The sequence below is a fragment of the Pollachius pollachius genome (assembly GCF_949987615.1).
Source record: "Pollachius pollachius genome assembly, chromosome: 4".
NCBI classification, from domain to species: Eukaryota; Metazoa; Chordata; class Actinopteri; order Gadiformes; family Gadidae; genus Pollachius; species Pollachius pollachius.
In genome coordinates this window covers 7,345,784-7,371,947 of record NC_136937.1, presented here as the reverse complement: position 1 = coordinate 7,371,947, position 26,164 = coordinate 7,345,784, and the positions used below count along the sequence as shown (strand labels likewise).

General features: G+C 44.9%; 1 protein-coding gene across 1 annotated transcript; it reads left to right on the top strand.

The window, feature by feature from the left end:
- The first annotated feature begins 2,582 nt into the window (after positions 1–2,582).
- On the top strand, positions 2,583–25,766 carry xrcc4 (X-ray repair complementing defective repair in Chinese hamster cells 4). The gene is made up of 8 exons (XM_079734581.1): positions 2,583–2,717; positions 4,613–4,780; positions 5,802–6,010; positions 10,784–10,950; positions 14,010–14,126; positions 14,541–14,704; positions 18,492–18,636; positions 25,039–25,766. The coding sequence occupies exons 2-8, from the start codon at positions 4,633–4,635 to the stop codon at positions 25,154–25,156; spliced, it is 1,068 nt and encodes a 355-aa protein (XP_079590707.1). The 5' UTR covers positions 2,583–2,717; positions 4,613–4,632; the 3' UTR covers positions 25,157–25,766.
- The last annotated feature ends 398 nt before the right edge of the window (positions 25,767–26,164 follow it).

The window sequence follows — 26,164 nt, the reverse complement described above, 5'->3', positions numbered from 1 at the left end:
CGATAAATACTTTCAGGCGCTAGCTGCTTACCTTTCGCCAAAAAACCTGGAAGGAAACAATGAACGTCGCTGTTAATCAAACACAGAGCATAAAGTTTCTTGAACCACAAAACACTGGAAAAATCACACAGAGAACAAGGCAAAGGATAAGAAAGAAAGATAAACAGGCCTGTTACAAGACAGACACAACAAAATATCCCATTAAACGGACAGATTCCCCCGGCTCAAGATAAACAGTAAACAACTTGAGGCCATGACAGCTGTGTTTGTTAATAACAACCACACAACTTCTCGATGTGTTTACATGGAAGTCTGGGAGACTGGTGGGCATGACCCGGGACCGTGGAGGCTTCTCAATGAACCATTTAGTCTCTTCTTGAAATGACGATTCTTCAATCAGGTTTTGTTCAGAGATGACATGGAATGTCACAATCTGCTTGAGAAACAAAACTTAAAACAGATATAGGCCAGTATGTGGATGCCTGTGTTCCCAGTTTCGTTTCTTGACTCATTCTTAGCAGGAGTAACCCCAGTGGGAATCTGAACCTGGCAAATTGAAAAAATGCCATGCTGCTCTATTTTGGAAAGACAGGACCAAACATAACGGACAACAATTATTTTCAACCTCATGATATGACCGAAATCTGCGGCTGTCTTAGCACAATGGCCTGCATTGTAACAACACAACCAGTTTTGTCAAACATCTACAGTAATAGAGAATGCCGATGGCACCTAATAGGCATTCTCCATTATGTTCCTAGATTGCAGTCTTCATAAACAATATCTCTATATGGTCGAAGGAGGGCTACACAAAGTGCTCACACTAAAGGTCAAATATTGAGACGAAACGACACGATGATAAATTGTATTATGGCTTTATGCTTCACATTTATTCATTCAAGTGTGATCTTGGCTATGCAATCAGTGGACCCCATGTGATTCTAAAGGTCAGTGTGTTTCTATGCAGTATGCCTAGTATGGTCGTGCTGTACCACTTCCTCTCTTGCTTTGTAAGACATATGGTAAAACGTGCAGTGTGTTATTATGAACAATGACTCCTGTTTCCCCTGCATTTCAACACCCTGGGTGCGTCGAAATATATGGAGGACGCGCAATTGTTAATAGACCAGCTGATCATATACGAAGGCATCCATGAGCAAGATAACTAACCCCTACCTGTTCCATTATGTGCTCATCTGCTAAATGAAGGAATACTTAATATCAATATGGCATTCCTGTGTGGCTAGGGAAGAACATCACTGAGTGCAATGTACATGAATATATGCCGAACATAGAATGAATACATTGAACAACCGGAGGCCTTTCGATTGGATAATGGTGATTTGGCCAAGCTGCGCTAACCAAACATTACGCCCTTGGCGAGCTCGGTTCGAATCCGACCTGTGGTCCTATGCTGAACGTCATTCACCCCCTTCAATCCCCTTTTCCATCAAGGCATATAAAGTTGATTAAATGAAGGATCAAAGTAGGGGTGGACCTCCATTTGCTATCACACCTTTGATTCGGTTTGGTTAGGGGGGAATGGACCAGGTGGGGAAATGACCTCATCGAACATGTCTTTATTCTGAGTGAGCTGTAAGCTTGATGTTCTGTTTTGATTATACTGTGTGTGTGTGTGTGTGTGTGTGTGTGTGTGTGTGTGTGTGTGTGTGTGTGTATGTGTGTGTGTGTGTGTATCTTTAAGTGTGTGTGTGTCTGTCTGTCTGTCTGTCTGTCTGTCTGTGTGTGTGTGTGTGTGTGTGTGTGTGTGTGTGTGTGTGTGTGTGTGTGTGTGTGTGTGTGTGTGTGTGTGTGTGTGTGTGTGTGTGTGTGTGTGTGTGTAAATTGACATCAACAAATTAAAGTAATTCCCAAACTGCCTCTTCGAGTCATTTATCTTGGAAGGAGATTGTGTTTGCAGCAAGGGAAATTGAACCCTGTGAAATTCCCGTATTTCCTGTCCGGCACCAGACATGTGGCACCCATCTTGGTTCTTACCTCACTTCCTGTTCCTTTCCTCCTCTGGGAGGATGTTGGTCCGACCTGTGTCTAGTGTCAAAGTATTGTCAAAAGTACATGGGAGTTTTGTCCTTCATTCAATATTGCACAGGCCTTTCCCATTGCCACGATCAGGTTTTCAAATTAAAAGACCCATGGATGGCAGAAGTTAACGTTATGCAGGCTGTCAGAAATACATATAGATGTTATTTATTTATAAATATATTTTAGATTATGACTTTAATTTCGGAAGTTATTATCAACAACTATAATCATTATATAGTTTGGTAACTAAAGGATGTTCATGGTAAAACTTTACAAACATCTTATACTGCTTAAATATTAGGTTATTGTTTAAACCTAAATTGTCTCAACAAAATATGGGTTAAATATTACAACATAACACACACAGACCTTTTATCACTTATATCCCCTTTGATGGAATTATATTCAATCTAATATTATTTCAACCTTAATAAAGACAATATTTAATAGAAATTAGGATTACCACCAGTGACGTTTTAGTTTAATCCCAGTTAAAAAGAACTTCATCAAAGTCGCGTAGCAGTGACGTTTTAAGCGTCATACAGTGAAGCGACGAAGCCGCAGCCTCTCTGTTCAACCCTACAGATATATATTATATACAAATACATGACTCCGGATTTAAGCGGGCATATCAAACGTGCTCAGAAATTACGAAATCCATGATCCACTGTTCGGTAAGGCTCAGAACGACTTGTTGTTAATTGTTTTTGCGGAAATCCCGGGCAGCAGCAGGCACGCGAGGCAGTCTGTTTACAAACAAGTCAGCAACCCACCCTGACCAATGAGCTGGAGCCCCAAAACGCGTTCATTTGTCCCGCAGAAATCCAATCGGTCCCTTACCGACTCGAGTCCGCTACGGACCCGTGTAAAGGCTTTGGGATGGGACCCTCCGAATGACTTTGAACTGTGATACAATGTTATAGCTTCGATCATCAATCCAAGAAAGTAGGACTTGTTGCCGGTCACTAGGAGTCTCTTGGCTTCACTAGGACTCTCCTGTCTGTTTAATGAAAATGAAAATAATATTTTATTAAGATAATAAAAATTAAGTAATATAAGAAAGTGTGTATATATAGGTTAACAATTCCCACTTTAACTAGAATAAAGAACTAATTTGTTGCAAACTGGTCAATGGTAAAGGAAACGTACTAGGGACAGAATTTTTCATTTCAAGTGATAATGGTTCAGACTGTGTGGCCTCTATAAGCACCTTTTTAAAGCAGGTGTTAAACAAATAGGATGTTGTTAAACAGAAAGCGGCCGTCTGAGGACCGCAGTCCTGTCCGTGTGGTGGCAGTAGTAGCAATGAATGGCCGGTCATTATGAAAACACAGGTAAATGCCTGAAGAGCATTGGGTTTCTCTGCTCCATGCCGTCCTAGCCTGTACTTATAGCTAAGTATAGTTCTCTACTGTATTGCCTTCTGGTCGTCCTGATGATATGCTTTTTAGCCAGGCGTGTGTCGTTACATGCTTTTCTACCTGGTGGTGTTGCGTGTTATTACCAGAGAGGAAGAAATGGGTCTTCGAGATGTAGTTTTACGTCAACAATTAGACAATCCCTATTTGAGATAGTAGTGGTGAGTCGAACTGTCATCTCTGCATATGGTTACAGCATTATGGTTAACTTATTGCCTTTTATTTATTTTTGACTAGCCTTTAACACTTTTTTGGCACATGAGTTTGAACTGCAGCATAATGTATGTTTAGTGTTGCGTCGTTACAGTAACAGCTGTCCGGTGACATGCCTTTCTCTCTGGATATTTTTCTTTCTTATTCCCCCCCCCCCCCCCCCCCCCCCCCCCACCCCCCCTACACACACACACACACACACACACACACACACACACACAGCCACAGCGTTGTGATAGAGTTACTGTTGAGGGTCCATTGTAGAGATGAGCTAAACTGTCATCTTGGGGGCGGTGTTGACGGTTGAATTGAAGTGAATTAACAGTATGGTCAGACCGACTGCTTTTCTAAGTCTGTCTTGTGACGTGCATCCCAACACGCTGCACGGATGTTCCAAGGAAATTATCTCAGAGCGGCAGAGGGTTTATAACCAGGCCTGCGATGATGGATGTACGCCTACCACACGCTTTAAATAGAAGATGATTTCACTGGGTGGCTCCGAGACTAAAGAAACAATACACATTTAAGCACTTCTTAAACGTCCCTTTTTTATTTCCCGATTAGTCATTCAGCAGAGGTTTTTATCCAATGCGACCTTGTCATTGTTTTTTATTTAATTTTTTTCATTGAGGATCAGGGAGGGGATCGGCTTCTCAGACAAGGATGCACACAGGTGCATTTCAGATATTGGGGTTAGGACCTTTCAGCCTTTTTTTTGGGGGGGGGTTAGAGTTAGGTTAGGATTCAAACCACACCCCTAAAGTTGTCAAGTTTATAAGCTTTTACTCTGGCATGAATAATAATATACTCCTGACATGAACTTTGGTGTACAAGAATCCACCCTCTTTGATATGACCATGCTTTTTGGCGTTTTAAGTTGTTGTTGTGATCGTGCTATATCGTCGAGGTTATTGTGTCGTTGTAATTGACCATAACAGGTGTAGGCGTGTCTGCAGAGATGGACGTCTCTGTGCAAGAGGTAGACATTCCGTCAGAAGACGGTACTCAGACAAAGTACTTCCTGCGTGTGGATTGGAAGGGGCGGGACTTAGGCTGCGGCTTCGACATCCTGCTGACTGACGGACAGCTTGCCTGGAAAGGAGAGGGTAAATCTGACCACACACACACACACACACACACACACACACACACACACACACACACACACACACACACACACACACACACACACACACACACACACACACACACACACACAGGAAATAAGGGAATAACACAGGGTTTAATTTCCCTTCTGCAAACACAAAATAAAAAAACACCTTCAAGATAAATGACTCCAAGAGGCAGTTTGGACATTACTGTAATTAGTTGTTGTTGATTCACACACACACACACACACACACACACACCTGCGTCTGGTCGTATACCTGTTATGCAGCCTGCTGACCTCCTGCTCTGAACCCTGACCTTCCAGTGGAATAAAGCTGCCCACCCCTCTCACCTGACAGGGGGACAGAGAGGATGACCTCCCTGACACCTCTGTCTGTTGGAACTCGTAACTCAATGTGCCTGGAGAAGTTGCCATTGTCCTGTTTAGTGGCCTTGTTATTATGACCTTCTTTTTATCTACTCAACTTGTTTAAGGGTAAGCAAACCCACAAACATTTTTTTTTCCATGGAAAAACATTCTGTTTTGGGTCTCACGAAGTGTTACTAGACTATTATCTGACATATGACATTTTTGAAGTTGTTTATTCTGCTGAAAAAAGCTTTGGTTCTTATTCAAGGCAGCTTTAGGCGAGAGCCTAGCTAAACCGAAAAATTAATCAATCCTTAGCATCACACTTGTGTATTAATGTTTGCTATAATGCTAAAGACCCCAGCCGACATTGAAAAGAAGATCCCCCGTCTAGTTGTTTCTCAAGGTTTCCTCCCTTGCATTCTGGGACTATTTCCATTGCCTTGTTTTAATTTTGACCTATCCTTTAAAATGTTAAATCATTAGAAACAACCTATAAAATGACAGGGCATTTGTTTAACCAAAGGTTCTCTGGTTGCTTGGAGACCAGAGATCAGCAGAGTTGTTGTTGGAGTCCATCTTCCCATGTCAATTTCCTTGAATCAATTATAACCCAGGCAGCTGACGTTCTCCTCTCCGTGGTCTAGTGACGGAGGATGTGTTGTGTAGCGAGGCGGAGGAGCTGGAGATGCAGAAGGAGAGGTACATCCAGGACCTCCGTCAGGCTCTGACCGGCACAGAGACCTCCGTCACGTACAACTTCACCCTGACACCCCATCCGACGGCCACCACCACCTCCACCAGCGGCACCACCACCACCACCCTGGCCTACGAGAAGGTGCAGAAGGACATCTCGGTAAGGAACGCTCCCTCGACCTCTGTAAGATGCAACCTGTGTGCTACTGCTGCTTTAAGCTAGTATCAATGAGCTAGCTTCAAGGAATTATACAGGCTAAGGCATGAGTTGTACTTCTGCATTGAACGTCCACCTAAGCGGGTCAAGGGTTGTTAAAAGATGTGTTGCACAAGTCTATCGCTGCTCAATGTTGTCTCCACTGTTGGCAAAAATGAACTGGAAAACGCAGCAGGGAAGAACACGGTCCCTACAGCCTTCAAACCTTGGGACGGTGACATAGAGACCCACAGTGTTCCACTGACTGATATAGCACACTGAAGTATCAACCAGCCTTTGGGATGACTTGGCTTCAATTAGACCCTTGACGGAACCTTGATGACTCTTGATGGACCATAGCAGCAGTACATCGTGTTCAGACGTTTTTTTGGTGGTGTGCCTACCGTAGTTCCTACGGGCCAATGATATTTCCCAAAATACGCACACATTTCCCTGGATACCCAGTTCGGTATCCAGGAACACTTTGAATTGGCAGACAAACCCTTAAGTGTTTCAATGCTTCTGGTGAGAAGTCTATTTCACACCAACTGCCATGAAGAATTAAAAAAGAAACAGAGCAAATACAAATAAATGCAGAACATAAAAGGGTAAAGAGGTATTCCTGACATTATAGCAGTACTTTGCTGTTTTCTGTTGTGTTAACTGCATACTTCTGGAGTGATTTTTGTTAGGCTGATAGTTGACCTTTAATGGCTGTGTTTATACTATCTCCAGGCTATCATTAAGGACTGGTAAAAATGGGGAAAATGAAAAGCTCATGTTTTTACCTTACTTCATGGATCCCAGAAAGCCTTTTTGGGACCCTGGTCGACCTGGTTCATTCTCGCCATAGTTATTTGGATCGATATGATCATGATTATTATTATAAGGTACTTCTAAATTGAGTTTAGATAAAGTCTTGCCACTTAGATGAGTGCTAAGCTTGGCTTAGATGTCAGTACTTGTTTTAAGTTGCCCGAACATTATTCTCTCAATGTTACTTTCCTTTTACGCTCATTCTTTTATTCTCTCTCTTTCTCTCCCTTTCTCTCGTTCTATATCATTCTCTTTCTTCTCAGCCTGTTTGTCTGTCTTTCTAGGTATCCCTCTATCCATGTATCTATATATCTATGTATCAATATATCTGTATAATATTCTATCATCTGTCTTACCCTGCTATATAAATAAATACAATCTATCAATTGCTTTTTTTAGCGCTCTATCTAGCCGTCTCTCTTTCCAACTGTCACTAGGGAAGTGTGAATGCGAGCGCACCATGTGGAAGACTAAGCAGGTTATTATCGGTGGAACTTCTGCGCCCAAATGCTCATGCTCATTATTACGAAAGGCTGGTTGCCGTGGGAGCAATGGAACACAATCGAACTCCAGCTTCCATCTGTTGCAACCGAAAAGGGAAATGAATAGATAGTCTGTTTTATTAAAATAAAACATGCGTTGTGGCATTCCTCCATTTGGAGACTCACACTTGCGCGTGGGTGTGTTAATGTTTTCTGGCTGTGTGTGTGGCTGTGTGTGTGTGTGTGTGTGTGTGTGTGTGTGTGTGTGTGTGTGTGTGTGTGTGTGTGTGTGTGTGTGTTTTTTCTTTTTTTTCCCCTCCTCTCTCTGTGTCATAAAGTTATGAGCGTTAATGAAAGGCCCCCGGTCCGATGCCTGGCCACTCTTCATTCTAATAGCAGTCCTGCATGTCCTGCAAATGAAAAGCAAAGCAGAAGCGACACATGTGCCCAGGTGTGAGCAGCGGTTGTTAGCATACCGCAGCGTGTTAGCATACCCGGCGTGCTTCATAAATAAAAGTCCAACCGTTTATAACATTGACGTAGTTTGTGGTTTATCCATGTCGTGGCTGTGCAAAAATGCTGCTATAACCGATGTAATGAATGAATAATATGTAACGTACGTAATGATATCATTATGTCTTTTAAGGATTAATTTGTCATTTGTTCACTTGAAGTTTTATATTGGGGCTGCGCAATAATTGATTAGGATATTTAATCATCTTTTGATGTCATGAAATGAAGATATCAACTTATCTTGATAAGATGACTATACGCCAGCTTATAGTCTAAATTAATTTTGATGAGAAAATAGCCCTTGAAATGAACAAAAGATGAGGTTTTTTTTACAGGGAAACTCTTTCTAGTCTGATACCATACTTATATAACCTTATACTTGATATATTGTATACATATTGTGATATTTGTCTATCGTTTAAAATCCCCCATTATTATAGGCCTATTTTCAACTTGCATATTAAGTCTTTTGAATTTTATTATTAACTTTAATAAAGTCAGGGATACTCTATGCTGTTGTTCATTGTGAGTTATATTAAGTTATTATGGTGATTCCACGGTTTGGGCTTTTTCCACATGCATTTATTCAGACAACTCCGTTTATGGTGGCCAACAAAATGAATGATGGCTGAACATCTTGTACAGATAGCAGAGAATAGGAGGCGGTTGTACACAAGGCCTTCTGTCCCAAAGTACAACACAGTATTATTGGAGGGCTTTAAAATTCTGGTATTTAGTCTGTTTCTATTTTTAGGTTTATCGTGCCGTATACTTTCACAGTGAATACTGTATGAGCGAGAGACAGGGTGAAGGGAGGCTGGTTCAAACCAAAATGTGATGCAGTACAGAAAGCCTCAATATGAATGATTGTACAGACCTTTCAAAAGGTATATTATCTTACAATGGATACTATGAGTACGTTGTTATATATTTCCTCCAACATTGAAATGTCCTTCATTATTAACACACATCATTATTACTATTGACTTGAATTTTGATTTAAAGGCCATTGATACATAGAAAACCGATGAATGAACACGATTTGGAACGTGGTCCCCCTAAGCCAACCCTGAAACGTTTTTCAGGGTTCAATGACGTGACATCGGTATTCATATTTTCCCATGCGCACAAAAAGTAGACCAAAACACATCAGACCCTAACTCAAAGGTTGTCATGACAAGAATCTGAACCCTAAAATAGAGTGCCGTTCCAACGATGACGTTAACTTAGGGGGACCACTTCCCAAATCAACGTTTCCTTTGGCCGACACCGTCCAGTCCCTCTGCAGGTGTCTGAGCAACAGTCTAAATAAATTGCCCAGGAATACAGAAATCTCAACATAAAAACACTCGGTGGGTCAATATATAACCTCAATTGCATTAATGATGGAGCTATGGAGACAGCCCAACTCTATTCTCCCTGCTCCCCCGAGACAAAATGTGTTAAATGCAGATATGCTAAAACAATTAGCAGGCTAGCACCCCGATGAAGGAGGTCTGGTGCTGAGTTGACGTGCAAGCTGGCGTGGCTTGAACGCACGTCCAAACAGTGTTTTCCACTCGGGGCAAGACAAATGGTCTGCTGTTTTACACTTTAAAGTTGGTTATTTACTTAAAGTTTGTAAAGCTGCGATGAAGTAAGTGCTGGCAAAATGTGGACACCTGTGAGGGGGAGAGAGAGAGAGAGAGGGAGAGGGAGAGGGAGAGAGAGAGAGGGAGAGAGAGAGAGAGAGAGAGAGAGAGAGAGAGAGAGAGAGAGAGAGAGAGAGAGAGAGAGAGAGAGAGAGAGAGAGAGAGAGAGAGAGAGAGAGAGAGAGAGAGAGAGAGAGAGAGAGAGAGAGAGAGAGATGAATGAATTAGGGACTTGGTTTATTTTCGGTGTCACACTGATGGTCTTTTATTTGATCTCTTTGAGTGAGTGCACTGGAATTGGAGTAGATTGGAACTTTTAGGCTTTAAAGAGGAGGCTGATATTAAAGTTATTCAGTGTTTATTTTTGTGTTATAAAAACTATATATCAAAAAAAATGAATTGAGACAAACCAAATAATTGATAACAGTTAGGTTTCAACATGCTCATTTTTTTTTTTTAATTCGTAGTTATTCTGTTGACAAAACTGAAGGTATATTTGATTGTTTGAATCCACGTGTATACAGACGGTGAATACTGCATTAGTACCTGTCCATCCGATACTGTAAAGTCTCCGTGATCTCCAACTATGCCCACCCGGTGGGAGGCCTCTTATCCAGACAGCCCCCGGGTGTCTGGGATCTGGCCCTCTTATCTCCTTGTAAACCGAGTGCCGTCAGGGGGCTGAGAACAGACACAACACGGACCACCGCAGAATCACGCAGTTCAACCAAAGGAAACAAACCCTATCTTGATGAACAATGGGTCCAAGCAAGAAGGACATTTCCCATTAAATAATAATTTGGTGATAAATGGTGAACCCTAATGGTTGCGTAACTTAAAGGGAAACAGTCAAGCTTGACCGTTTTTCTAATTTGAGTCGGTACAAGCTGGACCATCGGTGTCTTCGCTTTCAGTTCCCTCAAATGCTAAACACTAAGACAGTGGCCCGGTGCGGTGGCAGTAGCTCAGGATATAGAGGGGCTGGGCTGGTAATCATAAGGTTGCTGGTTCGATCCCCGGCTCCTCCTAGCTGAGTGTCGAGGTGTCCCTGAGCAAGGCACCTATCCCAGACTGCTCCCGACGAGCTGGCTGTCGCCTTGCATGGTTGATTCCGGTCGGTGTGTGAATGGGTGAATGTCAGGCAATATTGTAAAGCGCTTTCGATAAAAGTGCTATTTAAATGCAGTCCCTTTACCATTCAATCTAGGCGAATAAGGCCCATGATGTGACTCTGTTTTGACCGGGTGTTCCGTCTCTGTGTTCCCGGTTCTCCTCGTTGTCCCGCACGATTCCAGTTCCGGCTGGGTTCGGTGGAGCTGGTGGCCGTGACGGAGCCGCTGGAGGTGGTGAGAGAGCTGCTGGAGCTGGGGGTCCGGAGGGCCGGCCGACTGAAGCGACAGAACCACCGCCTCCAGCAGGAGAACCACAGCCTCAGCGAGGAGCAGAAGCACATGACTGCAGAGTAAACACACACGCATGCACACGCAGAAACGCACACACACACACACACACACACACACACACACACACACACACACACACACACACACAGGGCGCTCGTGTATGTACATACATATACATACAGTTCTGTTCATAGTCCACACACACACTCACTCGCCATACAGACACACACACGTTTAAATACATATATACACACAGGCAAGCATACACAAACAAGTGCGAGCGCACACACACAGGCTCTCAGACACTTAAACTCTCTCTCACACACATCAAACCCCTCTCTCCCCCATGAATCATTAGCGGTTTTCTTAGTCTTACGCAATCCTGAGAGCTGGAAGTGAGGCTCTGTTCTCCTCTCTCCATCATGCATACGTTACGCTGATGTGTATGTGTGTGTGTGTGTCAGGGATGGAAATTAACACCCGCCACACGCCATTTGCGGATGGATTTGTATGGTGGCGGGTGAATTGTGTCACTTCACCCGCCACTGTGTCGGGTAATACTTTCCAGTCAGGTCCGTTCAAATTTGCATATTTAATACATTCGTCATACGGCGCTGCACAGTTCCACAACCATTACTCTTAACATCCGGCCCCCTTCTTCTTCTACGCCTCTTTTGCTGAACTATAACTGTCAACATCCGGGATAATATACCGGTAACCATAGAGATAATATGCCGGTATCAACATTCGGTATAGTATGCTAGGCTAATTATTGACGTATAAAGAAAGAACTACTAGAGAAAGCAATGTTGCGTTTCCTCACCGGAGGAAAGAGAACAACTGAGGAGAGTGTAGGCCAGGTACAGGTGGCGGATGATAGTACGGCTGTCATCCCCAAAAAGAAGCGTTGTTTTAATAAGAGATGGCGAACATCGGACACTGGGCATCACCGTGACTGGCTGGTGTTTGACGGGACGAGCCAGACAATGTTCTGTGCTCTCTGTCGTAAACATGCTTCTGATGGCCACAGGTCCAATAGTTTTGTGAGTGGGACACAAAACCTAAAATTGGAAGCCGTGAAGGACCAAGAGTCCTCAAAAAGTCACCTTGAAAAAATTGCCAAGGGAAAATCAGCGCCCGAAACCACGACAGCGATGAGGACGCTCGTTAGCCTCAAAACAGCCCAACTTGATAGAAGCTAGGCTGAAAAATAGGAAATAGGCTCCACTATTTCGAAATGCACACAAAATTTCCACAAAGGGAAGGCCATTTCAAGACGTCGAATGGCACTGCACGTAAGTTATTTTTTTATTTTCTATTAGGCCTAATGCAATAGTTTGTTGCTGTCGAAAAACTAGCATGTTGGGTAACCTTAGAGATCTGCTCACTTGTTTGGCAAACAGCTGCTTTTTGTCAGTCTGGTCAAAACAGATGTCAAGCGTGTGTGCTAAGACGTAGGGCTGTCCTGAATACCATTTTACCATTTCCGAGCGAGTATTCCAATACTCGTTCAAAAACAACATTAATAATTGAACAGTAAAAAAGTCTGACTTCCTTACTTTGCTGTTCTGTTCCAAATCAGCTGTCATCTGTGCCATCGTAGCCCTTACAGGAGCTTATCAATTCATCCTGTAACGTGCATATAAATCCATACAAAGATCCAATGTTTAGTTGTTTGTGTCCATATTAAATCCATCATTGACCGGGTATTCCTTTGACAAAAGCCTGTCTGTCAATGCGCAATAGCAGGGCTGCATAGCGAACGTACACAAACAGATACGCTAAGGAGTTTCTATATATATATATATATATAGTTTATTGTATTCTGACGTTTCTCAATGTGTCTTGCACTTATTAAGTCATTGTTTCTTGTTCTTGTTTCTTCATGGTCTGTTTTCGAATGCAGAGGGAAAGTATGAGTCTTCCTATACCGAGAGGATACATCTGTTGCATTATAGGGGCAGATTTCATTATACATCTGGTTGAAATGAAGAAATTAAAAGGCCAGTGCACTGCAAAAACAAATGTTCCTATTGACTTATGATGGTGTAGCCATGCATGTTGTTTTATTGTTAATATGTCAATTTGTTTTTTATTGAAAATACTTTGTATAGATGAATTATCCCCAAACTTGTCATCGTAACACCTTTGAAATAAACATGACTTAACACGGCAGATACCTGTGTATTGTTTATCATATGCGGTAAGATTGTAACATTTTCAACTCAGTTCCTTGGTAGCACCTACTTACAGTAAAAATCACTTCTGATGGAAAGAATGATGTGTAAGAAAAACACTTTTCTTATCTATTGTTACTATTATATTGTTTAAAATGTCTGCATATATTAAAAAAAATATATAGCGTATAAAAAGTGTCTGGTAAAAAAGATGAGTGTCTGGTAGATTTTAAATCTACCTGCCACAGTGGCTGGTGGGCAAAAAAGTTAATTTCCATCTCTGGTGTGTGTGTGTGTGTGTGTGGGACACAGACATAAGGATACTCACAGCTACAAGTGGAGGGCTGTGTGTGTGGGAGGGAGGGCCTGACGCAAAACTCTACACCCACTACTACACACATACGCACACACACCTCCTAGAAGGGCTTCGCTCATGGTGTGTGTGTGTGTGTGTGTGTCTGCACCTTAATAGATTCATGGTGTTTCTAAGGCTCCTTCTGATGGTGGGATCCATCACTGATTACACACAGACAGCCCACAGCCTGTTCTGTTATTCTCTATTTCCATCAGGGGAGGTGTGTGTGTGTGTCTGTGTGTGTGTGTGGCGGGGGGGGGGGTCTAGGGTTTCTGGAAAGCCTGTGACCTCTGACCCTGTATGAGGTGGATGAGTGGTGAGGGAGCAGGGAGACGCAGAGCTGCGTAATATACTTTGTTATGGCGGAGGAAGTGGGATTGATAACACCTGCTCTGTGTGTGTGCGTGCGTGTGCGTGTGTCTGGGTTTGATTGTGTTTGTGTATTTGTGTCTCCGCCTGCATTTGTGTACGTATGTACATGGTGTGTTTGGACGTACGTACGTGTGTGTGTGTGTGTGTACATGCATGTGGGTATGTGTGTGTGTGTGTGTGTGTGTGTGTGTGTGTGTGTGTGCGTCCCCTGCAGGCTGCGGCGGTACGCCGAGGGGAAGCAGGCGCTGGAGGCGGAGCTGTTCTCCCGCTTCGTCCAGGTGCTCAACGACAAGAAGGCCAAGCTCCGCACGCTGCAGCAGACAATCACCAGGTACCGCCGGGCAGCACACACACACACACACACACACACTCAGCTCCACCGGGCGTCAATCGCTCACTGAGGCGCATCCTCTGTGTTTACATTCACAACCTGTGAAAGCATCCTTCTATCGGTAGGACCTGTACATCGAGTCGTTTGGCAGACACTTCAATCAACGGCAATAATTAAAGAATGAATCGATTTTTGGAGGAACTCCAAACATTCACAAAGTCTGAGCCAACCGAGGTCCCTGTTCTCGAGGTCCTTGAGTCTGCACATGACACCGTACATACACCAACATACATGATAAGTATATAAATCCATGCCATCGATATGAATTGGTCTTCCATTTCAGTGATAGAAAGAGAAGTCTGTGTGACTTTGTGCACGCAAAACCATGGTCTGTCTGTGTTTCTGTGGGTGTAGGAGTTCCGAAAAGCCGAGCAAATCAGGCCAGAGCCCGAGCCAAGCATCACACCAGGAAGAGAAGTTTGAGGATGAGTACGGTGGCAGTACGGAGGAAGAGGAGGAAGAGGAGGGGAGAGGAGAGGAAGCTGCAGGCCCAGCCACCGCCACCTCAGCCTCCCAGGGTGAGGAAGGACTGAGTGGCTGATGCCACGTCCACACTGATGCAGATGCGTAGGTCGCCGTTTTTGCTTTCCTTCCATGCTAAAAAAAAACTAAAAGAAAATAGGTATTTATTTATAGAGGTTAGTCTCATTATAGTCACACAAGTCAGACTTAATATCTATATCTAGATTAATATTTAAAGTCTGATGGCAAATGAGCTCACATCTGCTTGAAAGAGGCGTTTTCGCTTCTCTGTTTCGACCGATTCTGTTGCTGAGAAATTCAATTCTTGCAGCATCCCACCTCGACTAACAACACAAAAATAATACAGCAAATACAGCAATGACTGGTGTAGCTTAGCCGGGGAACTTGTATGATCACTGAGGGTTTTCTGAGTGCACTGACTCTGCTTTGGGAATGTTTTCACAAATGTTCTACTTTTCTAATTGTTCACTGACTTAAAAGAAGATTTAAGAGAATCAGGAAACAAAAGACAAATTACCACTTTCTGGCCTCAAAGCATCCGCTGTGTTTGAACTGCACTGGACGTGGATATTTAATAGTTATGGCAGTAACAAAATACTCCTACTTTACAACTCAAGTTAAATGTATATATATGTGTTTATGAAGTGAAGTTAAAGATTTGTGCGCCATTGTTTGTGGGCGTTCATAATGCCTGTTAGCATTATTTACGTTAGCTTTCACTGTTACTTAGTAACCACCTTAAGAAGGGGAATTTCTGCCGCCCTCGCACTGTGTTATAAACAGACATCAACAACATGCATGCTGTATGTCGCAAATTATGGAGAGGGTGGGGTTGTTTCCGTGGGATACCATGCTGTGTTGTGTTTGGCCCTTTCCTTCGGTCCGGGGGAAATTCTGTCCACAATTGATGAGCTGCTCTTACCTCTATGATGACATCACTGAGTCCCTATGTAGTCCATAGCAGCTCTGTCGTCGGTCATGGCAAAAGGGATCAAAATTCACATAACTGAAGGGCAGCATGAAATATTGCCTAGAGCCATTTCTTGCCTCCTTTGAAAGGCGATACGTCTTGACGAAAACGCTCCGATGCTTGTTGTTTCAGGGTGTTTGCTTTGCAATGGAAGGTGGTTGTTTCTGTGTGAAATATGAGTTTGAGTTTTCTTGTATAATTTTTTTTATCAACTTTTTTGAAGAAACCTGTGAAATGTGATCTGTTGTTCTAAGGGTATGGTATAGCCTATGGATTGAATTGGCATTTTCCAGTGTTTGTTTAAGATCCATATTTCTCATGTTGAGATTTGTAGTGGGGAAGCATTTGTTGTTGGTTATAAAAAAAAATCTGTTAAATGATCTGAAAGACTGTTGAATCTATATTTATAGACAATTAACAAAGAGTGGGTTTCATCAATCAATGAGATGGTTTGAGCTCAATCAGTTTGTTGATTACAATTTTTCTTGAAACAAATCATACAGAAGCATATGCCATTTGCATGACATTTTGAACCAAAGCGCCAGACAATAAAGTGAATGCACACGTTTCATAGCATGGGTGGCCCCATTGGGAATCCAACCTTCAACCCTGGCTAGTGTTAATGCCTTGCTCTCCCAATTGAGCTACACAGGACCTATATATCTTTAATGAATACAACCCAACATGAGTTTGAATCAATGTAACTATCTATATGAAGGGGGTTTGTAAGGCTACGTATGTGTTTCGAAGGGTGTGTCTCTCTGTGATTTTCTGTATAGCTTCCTCCTGGGTCCAACTCAAGGAACCCTAATCCTCATAGTATCACGTTCCCTTTCCTCTTGATTGTGTCTTGGGTGTCATCCAACGTCTTTTTTCCATCGGTTTTGGTTTTTCTCACAATGTCATCACAAAACGCACACCCCAAGGAAAAAGAAAATCACATTTCCCGTTTTTAGTAAGAATTACATTATTAGTCAATAGCATTCGTTTTCATTGCTCAAATCGCATTCATTGCTCAAATCATCTAGACCTAAGGGCAAAGTTGTGTTAGCACATTGAGTCATCAATAGTAGTATCTCCCATTCCACAAGACCGAAAGGGGCCTCGCACAGATAAAGATTCATGACATTAAGAAGCCGCTACGAATAAGGAGAGTGTCGACGCCCACAAGTGTGCTGTTGGCATACGGGATCGAACCCAGTGCCTTTTCGTCCGTGAGTCGAACACCCTATCTTCTTTACTCTCCGCCCCCCATATACGTAACAATTGTGATTTATGTTATTACAGTATGTATTGCAAAGAATAGAACGATTAGAATGAGGATAATGAGATGAAGGATATGGGACTAGAGGAAGGGGCTTTGAATTGAGGGCCGTGGGGGTTTTCCATTCAGGTCTTTAGTGCGGTGCAGCTTGATAGTTGCAAGGTGCTTATGGAGGGGAATGCCGCTTGGAGCCGAAGAATGGAATATGGAAGGTGTTTTTTCACTCTATTTGTCATCTCGCATGATGTCTTCTTTTCCAGCCTGCCGTGTTTAGTCCTCCACGGACCAGTTATGTTCGGAGCTGGAAGGCCAAGGTTCCAGCACTACTACACATGTCTAAGCTCTCGCTCGCTCGCCCTCTCTCTCCCCACCCCTCTCACTCTCGCTCTCCCTCCAGCACTGTAATGATGAGGAAAACCTTCCTTTGTTGTTCTTGTTGCTACGACAATGAATGAAATTTGCCACGAGCTGGTCGCGGGTCAGAGACAGACACACGCGTGTGTGTGCGTGTGCGTGTGTGCGTGTGCGTGCGTGTGTGTGTGTGTGTGTGGTGGAAAGGAAGGGGTGGAACAGTGTTTCTTAATTGCTTTTTCCTTCATCTTTATCGTCTGCGTATTTGGTGAAACCAGATGAATCCATTCCATTAGGATCTAGAAGTCACAACGCCAATGGTTTTTCTAATGGTGGTGTAGTGTTGTACGTCACCGGGCTCCATCCAGATGAACCCATATGTATCTCTACCTGCTGAGAGAGAGAGAGTGGGTATATGTTCTCGTAACGCCTGTGGCCTATGTTTGTGAGAATTTTCGACAGATAGTTTGCCATGTATAGTTGTTTCTTTGTTGTTGTAAATGAGTTTGCGGCCACAGGCGTTAAGAGCTGTTTTCTACGCGTCTCTACACATGTTGTGTGATGTTTTCAGTGTTAACACGCACACCTTGGTTCAATTAAGGCTGACTAATCTGGTTACGGTCACACTCTGAGTAAGCATTTACATACTGATAACCCTGGCCAGTTACTTATTCTCTGTGATCGCTCAACAGTCTTGCTCACTGTTTCTTTCACCATCTCACAAGGTCAGAAAAAGAGAGAGAGACACACACACACACACACACACACACGCACACGCACACACACACACAGCGAGGGTGCCATTCCAGAGAGAAAAGAGAGAGAGAGACCTTTTCAAACTGTAACAGAGAACGAGTTATGACCAGATGTTGGTGGCATTCCTGCCTCTCACCTCCGACTGTACTGAACCGTCCTCCTATACCATTACCTCCCTCGAGTTCCTTCTGAACCGTTCTTTAACGTTACGCAATATAACTTGGTCTGTTGCTCAAAAAAGGCTACCCCATTACCAAATCATAAGGGGTCAAAATGGAAAGGTTTTGTTCAATGATGTCATTGGGGGAATTAGTATTCAGGTCAATGCAATCCGAGTACGCAAACACACAAAAGCCATTTCCTCCTTTGTGATTGTTTTTGTTGAGTAAAACAAGTGTGTCGATACAATGAGCTTAAAGTCCCCTGATTTATTTATTTATTCAAGCATTCTTACGTTGTTTCTTCCCTGTATTTATTTCAGACGCCGACAGCGATTCCCTATTGGCCGACGAGGCCAACGACATCACGGACGTGGCGCCCTGCCGCAAGCGCCGCTTTCGCCACCTCGCCGCGCCCTCTGAACCCGTGGCCAATCAGGCGCCCCCGGAGACGACCTCCAGACACAAGTGAGACCAGCGGCAGAAAACGGCGCCATGACATCACACCACCACAAGCGCGCTTTTGAAACAACACGGCAACACACTACAAACACGTGCGCCGTCAGTCCTGTTGGTTTGTTTTGGTTTCTCGCGAGAAACAAACGTTCCAGAGAACAGTTTATCCGCACTAACCAAAGACCCCGCCCCCCCCCTCCCCCTAGGGGCGTCACTGTGTTTATTTCATTCTCAAAATCGGTTTATTGGCGTTGTAGCTCGTAAACTTGCAGATGAGTCAGTGTCTGTTCATCTGGGCGGGCGTGGCCCTTCATCCCCCAAGGAGCACGTCAGTAGAGTCAGGGTTCACTAGAATCAGGCCCACTGTCACACTCTGTTGGGTTGTCACCAGACCGTATCCCCTCATGTCCGTCGACCAGTGTGTTTTCCTTGTGTCATTTAGCTGCTACAACTTCTCGGCAGAAAAGAACCATCCCCCCCCTACACCCCTGGGTCCTCTCTCCATCCTCCCCCACTACCCTCACCCGTCCCCCCACCCTTTACCAATCCTTCCGCATCAACCTCACCCATCTCCCTCTCACCCATCCTCCCCCAGCACCCACACCCATCCCCACCTTGACCCTTCCTCCCCCAGCACCCTACCCCACCACCTTTCTCTCTGAATGGGAAAGTTAAACACCGTAAACCTTGCCTGTCAGGCAGGCTCTTTGTGATGTAGAATTACACGGTCAATATGCTCATGTTCCCTAAATAACAAACAAACTTGCGGTGCTGGAATTTACTCATTAAATGTAGAGGGGGTTGTCTACTTAATGAGTGGGTTGTCTAATTAAATGGCCTTTTAGCTGTAAGAGTAAGACTTGTGTGGATTGGGGTGATCTTTTGCATTGTGGTGTGACGGAAAGTGATTTGTATATTTCTGTGTATACTTTTGTCAAAGGCATGGGAATTTACCGCTAATGTGATTGTGAAATAGCTTCACCACACATAACACATTCATATATTGTGAAATTCATGTGCGTAGTGTGAATTACACAACAGGTCAAGGCATACCTCGCCATGAGTCCTGCAGCCAACGCACTTTGATATTAAGATCAACTCGCCCGGCCCGCCCGCAAATTTATGTTTCAATTTCTGGTTGTGTTTCAATTTTCGCATACAAAACCTGACTTGGCACTTGCGTTGAATTTGTGCTCCTTGTGCTTTGCGTTGTCCAAACAATATGATTCTATTTGTTTGTGTAACGCTACAAATATGAAGGGAGATTTGTGCTGGATATGCTTGGGGACTTTCAGGAACACACACATGAGAGAGATACCCTCTGATCTGTGTTAAGGACAAAGGTCTCAGATGCATGGATGGAAGAACGTCTGGTATTTAGGTATTTAGCAGAGATGGTAGCGTTTGTCATATATTCCTGTAATCCTGTCCAAGTTTACGCTCCTGTCTCATCCAAGCAGATAGAAACACGAAGCCCCTTTAAAACCAGCTGTGTACCTTCAGGGCGTGTTAAAGTGAAGGCATTCCAGTGAACATCATATTCACCTCTCCAGTGTTTACTGGTAGTTAAGGACCACTGGTTTATAATTTATCGCTGCTGGGCTGGTGAAGTCCACTGGTTGAAGGTATTTGGAGACTCATTATATCTCTGTTGAAAGCGGATCATCACCACATCATTCCAGCTAACCATTGTTTCCTCCCTCTCGTTCTCTGTCTGTCTGTCTGTCTGTCTGTCTGTCTGTCTGTCTGTCTGTCTGTCTCTGCCTCTGCCTCTGTCCCTCCCTTTGCCTCTGTCTGTCCCTCTTCCTCTCCCTCTGTCTCTCCCCCTCTCTCTGTCTCTCCCTCTGCCTCTGTCTCTCCCTCTGTCTCTCCCTCTCTCTATGTCTCTCCCTCTGTCTCTCTCTCTGTCTCTCCCTCTGCCTCTGTCTATCTCTCTGTCTCTCCCTCTGCCTCCCCCTCTCTCTCAGTCACGTCTGCTGATAATGGGTTGATTGCCACAGACACAGACAGTAAAAGACCCTTTCAACTATCTATCAATATTTGATGTGAAGACGCACACAGAAGATGAGATTAAATGGACCAATCCTACATTTATTTATTATTTTAATCAGGCCATCATCAGTCCGGGGGGTTTAATTATATTTTTTCACTGAAATTACCGGGTTCACTGCTGTGTTACAATTGTTGTCTTAGCTGTACTTGTTGCGGTGGAGGCTCATGTTTTTCTGCTAAAATTCATTATTCTGTGCTCTTAGCTAGTGCGAGGAGGGTGGGGGGGGGGATTCAACAGGAGGTCTTGGCGAAGGAGTCCAACATTCATCTCATAGAAACAACGATGCATTTCTATTTATTCCTCTCTCTCTCTTGTTCTTTCTCTCTCACACTCAATCCATCGTCTCCATGGGTCAATGGCCTCTATGGTGTCAGTATCTCAGAGTCTGGTGGACTTGCCGTTGTTTCATATTCCAAAAGATCTCCCAGATAAAAAGGTCCTTGTGTTGGGCCTTCAATACACCCGTTTTTTCCTTTTCTTTTTGGATGCAACCATTTAGAAAAACCTTCCAAAAAAGCCATCCAACAGATCTCATGTTGTTTTTGTACAAGTCGACTCCTGAAAGCACTGATGTACTTTACGACCACCCCCCCCCCCCACTCCCCAAGAAGCCATCGGCCCCCTGCAGACCCAGAGAACGGTGCCACATGCAGATACAGGCCAAGAACCCCCCCCCCGATGAAACCCCCAGCTACCCCGGACCCCCTAGTTCCTGGCCCTGGGTGTTGATGGCGGGATTAGCCAGGGCTATTAGCACACTAGCACCTCTGGGGTGTGTGTTTTCGAAACAGCGAACACTACATAACACACACAAAACCAACCGCCAGGGAGAGAGAGAGAGGTTTGCAGTAAAGCCAACGCCAGCTGTTTGATCGCCCCAGTGGCTCAGCATGGACCTGGCTCCCTCCGAGGCTCCGAAGGCCCCGTCATGAGAGAGGCCTTTGTCTCGCCCCACAGCCCTCAACACCCCCATCCGCCGCCCTCCCCCACTCCCACCCGAGGGGAAGGTTCTCGGAGAATGGGAGGGTAAGAGGGTGTCTCAGGGTATAATGGCAGCCATGCACCCCTGTTAGGTCCTCACGACTGCGGGATAAGGTCTTCAATCAGTGGAGGCTCAGCTCTTCTTATCTCTGAAACCTAAGATCTCCTCCGCTGATGACGAAGGACCTCTTCTCTGAGAGCCCAGATCTCCATCGCTGAAACCCAAGATCCGCCCTCACCGATGGGTTAAGGGCTTCGCCTCTGAGGGATAATCTCTCCATCACAGAAGGCTAAGAGCCACGTTCGACTGTACCGCTGCCAAAAGGCTGCCATAGGTACGGCGTGGGTAACTACGTCACAGGCGTAGCCCAGAAAGAACAACCGTTGTGGAACAAGATACAACCACTCGCTTCCTCTACGGTGTTATGTGTTTTTACCGGTTCTTTTATGATCAGACTAGTTGAGACGGTTCCTGTAGATGTTGATCTGTACAACTCATCATCTTCACATCGGGAACATCACGTGATGTGGCTCAAGGCACTGAGTTACCGATGCAGGAAGGTCAATGCTAGGCACAGGCCAAAAGACAAATGGCGCAAGTACGGCCGGTAAATTTGGCTGCAAAAAAACAGTGATGTCATGCATAACTTTCTTTTGTTCTGTGATTCACCACACAGGTCCTCAGTTAGGAGGCTAGGGAGGAGGAGGAAGGAGATGAGCAAAAGACGGAGGGCGAAGGAGATGCAGCGTCATGTCTGAGGTGTTATGGGAGAGGGAAGACCAGGAGAAGAGGAGGAGGAGGAGGAGAAGGAAGTGGCAGAAGGAGATTGGAGGAGGAGATTTTAGGAGGAGAAGGAGGCGACAGGAGGTGACGCATCCATTAGCTTTGCTTGACTTGACACAGGAGCCAGGGAAGAAGAAGTTTTGCTGTTTTTGGTTTTGTTCCCGTTTGTTTTGTTCAGGGAAATGCGTGTTTACGTGAACCTAGCATGAAAAGTTCCTCTAATCCACTTTAATTTAAGAGCCAACAAGGAGCCATGCACCCTCTGATCCCACACCGCACTCCTCTCCTCTCTCACTCTCTCTCACTCTCTCCCGCTCTCCCACTCTCTCTCTCTCCACCCAGACACAGCTCGTAGCAAGGAGCCGCGCTAATCACTCCAAAACCTGGAACGCATTGAGCGTCATTTGCATGAGCGCGTAATGCCAGCTTTAAGATGGCTTTATAAGCAGGCTTGAGTGCATGAAAAGAGGGTTATTCCAGGTCGCAGTTTGTACACTGCATGCCGTCTCCCCGCTCGTCCCCCTATTCTGAAAACGTGCGTTGATTTTGAGCTTGTTGCCGCGGTAAAGGATACCTCGGTTATGAATGGCATGAGCTATGAATGTGGGTGGCTTTTTTGGGAGAAAGGGTAATGCTTTGAGCTGATTGAGTTAGTGGAGCAGGGGGGGAGGGAGGGGGGGGAGGCCTTTCAGATTAAGGGGTACCGTATGTAATGGTACCCCCACCAAGCCCGGGAAAAATACTGCTCTTATTCTCTCTAATGGCAAAGGTAGCGCATAATTGGCACAGAGCTGCGCACTTCCGGCCGTATAACAGGGGCTTTTAACGCGTGTGTGTGTGTGTGTGTGTGTGTGTGTGTGTGTGTGTGTGTGTGTGTGTGTGTGTGTGTGTGTGTGTGTGTGTGTGTGTGTGTTCGAAAAAGCCCCTCTTGTGTTTAACTTCAAACCCTGTGGGTTTCAAGCGCTTAGCTTTGGCGGTTGCCGGTTCACCGCCGTGTGTTGGGGGTCCTCTGGTGGTCTTGTGAAGTTGTGGGTTTCAACATCACGGCCCCCCCACCTCGGCGCACACATCTGGGGTTACCCCCAGCGGGTTACAGGAGGGGACCCCCTGGACGGTGTGTGTACAGTCGGGGACTGCTTTGAATGAGCTCAGGGTCGTAGTGGTTTGCTCGATCTCACACTGTTCTTTAACCCTCTCTGGGCGCGCTCTTCATCGCCATCTCCGTCATCATCAGCTATGTCGTCGTCATCGTCATCGTCGCTGCCAACTTCAATGAAGAGAGTTTTGTGGCTTTTTTTCCACGCACCGATGCCCGCTACTGTTCCTTGAATCGCTGTCGCCACTTTCATCATCGTCTTCGTCCTCATCATCATCATCGATACCATTTGCTCCATAAAACTGATGGAGGGATACGAAGGACATGGAGAGAATCCTGTAAAAGGCTCTGGTGTTGAAATCGATTGTGTCAATTGTGGTATTTGTGGTATGGTTTCTACGGCTCAGTTTGTGAGGATAAAAGTGTGTGTTTGCGCACACTTTCTCTTACGAAACTGTTGCCCAAGTGTTGCCCAAGAAAATAATTCTGTGGAAAAGGGCAGTTTAGTGTTGCTTTATGCCCCACAAGGGACGATGGTGAAAAATGAAAGCGCATCGATGTGGACTTTTTATTGTGTACTGGCAGTTGGTGAGTCTTGTGATCACCAACACACACACAGACTTTCTCCGCCAACCTGGGGGTACACACACTGTTAGTCAGGTGATTTACTGAAAGGACCCCAGAGGGTTTGTGTTTTGTTAGGTTTTTCTTTACAAGACAGAAATATGGGGGCTTTTATTTTGAAGGCTGCAGCCCCGCCGGGGGGCTAAGACCCTGGGGGTCTAACCTGACCCTCTCATCCGCCTTCATCTGTCTTGTATCACACACACACACACACACACACACACACACACACACTCCAACTTTAGTGCATCGGTGTTATGATCCAAACGTAAACACTGGCGGGGTCTGTCTGACCAGAGGGAAGGTAAAATGTTGGTAATATAAACTGTGGGGAGAAATGGCTTCCAAAAATGTGACGAAATCCCTGCCGCCATCGCCGGATCCTAACCTGTAGATGCCAGAGTTTTGTGGGATCCGTTTGCAAGTTGTGAACGCACAAACATAAAGGCACACATGTACGCTGGTGTACACACATGTACACTCCGCAGGTATAAAAGCGGCCCATGTGTTTCCAGTCTTTGGCCACATTATAGACTTCCTGCTCCAGGAACGTGGGCAGTAAAGTGAAGCTCATTAGGGTACTGACCTTCTTTGCATCCTCCCTTTGGCCATCTATCCCTCTCTCTCTATAGCGCTCTCAATCCCATCACTCTGTCTCCCGCTCTCTCCCGTCGCTCTTTACTGCTGTCTTAGGTCACGCATCTCTATTAAATTCTCTCTCTCTCTCTCTCTCTCTGTCTCTCTATCTCTCTCTCTCTCTCTCTCTCTCTCTCTCTCTCTGTCTGTCCCTGTCTCTTTCATATCAATCTGACCTGTGTGTGTGTGTGTGTGTGTGTGTGTGTGTGTGCGTGTGTGTGTGCGTGCGTGTTCCCCAAGACGACGCCGGGCCCCTCCCGCTGGCGGGAGTGCAGCTGGGCCCCAGAAGACGCAGCAGCAAAAGGACCCGGGCCCCGCGGGGAGCCCCTCCACGGAGGACCTGTTCGACGACTTCTGATCCACCAGGACGTCTTCTTTTTTTAAAACTCTTAAAATAAATTGAGGTCTATGAATTTGTATGAATACTCTTTAAAATTTTGGTGATTCCTTAATGGGTGATGGATTTTTTTAATATGTATTTATTTAAGTCAGCTGGACAATAAAGATATGTGCTTTTACTGTTGGCAATGGGAGCTACCCATATGAAATTGTATAGGATTTTGCAACCATGTTTTTCAAATCAATAAAGTAAGTCTGCTTCTGTTTTGTCAATCAAATCGAAATGTAGTGGTTGTTTTTTAACCACATGTGCACAATGCCTATGTCATTTAGCATATGATGGATAACTGAAAGATTCCTTCAGTTATCTAAAATCCCGAGGGTCGCATATGACCTACACATCCGATAAACCTCACTTTAATTTCCAGCCGGTTTGTCATCGGTCTCTGTCTCTCTCTACATCCCCTCCCGTCTCTCTCCACATCCCCTCCCGTCTCTCCCTAAGCCCGCTCCCTCTCGCCCATCTCTCTCTGTCTCTCACTCTCTCTCACTCTGTATCTGCTGCTCTCTCCTTCGTCTTTTTATTGCTATCTTAACTCATCTCTTTTGGACTCCCTCTCTCTCTCTCTCTCTCTCTCTCTCTCTCTCTCTCTCACTCTTTCTTGCTCTCTCTCCCTCTTTCTTGCTCTCTTTCCCTCTTTCATATTTTCATATTCTCTCTCTCACTCTCCCTCTCCCTCTTTCATATTCTCTCTCTCTTGCTCTCTCTCCCTCTTTCTTGCTCTCTCCCTCTTTCATATTCTCTCTCACTCTCCCTCTTTCTTGCTCTCTCTCCCTCTTTCTTGTTCTCTTTCTCTCTCTCTTTCTTGCTATCTCTCCCTCTTTCTTGCTCTCCCTCCTTCTTTCTTGCTCGCTCTCTCTCTCTCTCTCTCTCTCTAAGTGATCTGGGATTCTGTTGGGCGGGTGACGGGGTGTTGAACATGTGCGTCCCTCCTCTTTCTAACCAGCGGGGCTCACGTTGTGTGTA

Coding starts and splice junctions, on each gene's coding strand:
- xrcc4 (XM_079734581.1), top strand. CDS start 4,633: ATGGACGTCTCTGTGCAAGAGGTAGACATTCCGTCAGAAGACGGTACT. Junction 10,951..14,009: donor CAGAAGCACATGACTGCAGA/GTAAACACACAC, acceptor CGTCCCCTGCAG/GCTGCGGCGGTACGCCGAGG. Junction 18,637..25,038: donor GAGACGACCTCCAGACACAA/GTGAGACCAGCG, acceptor GTGTTCCCCAAG/ACGACGCCGGGCCCCTCCCG.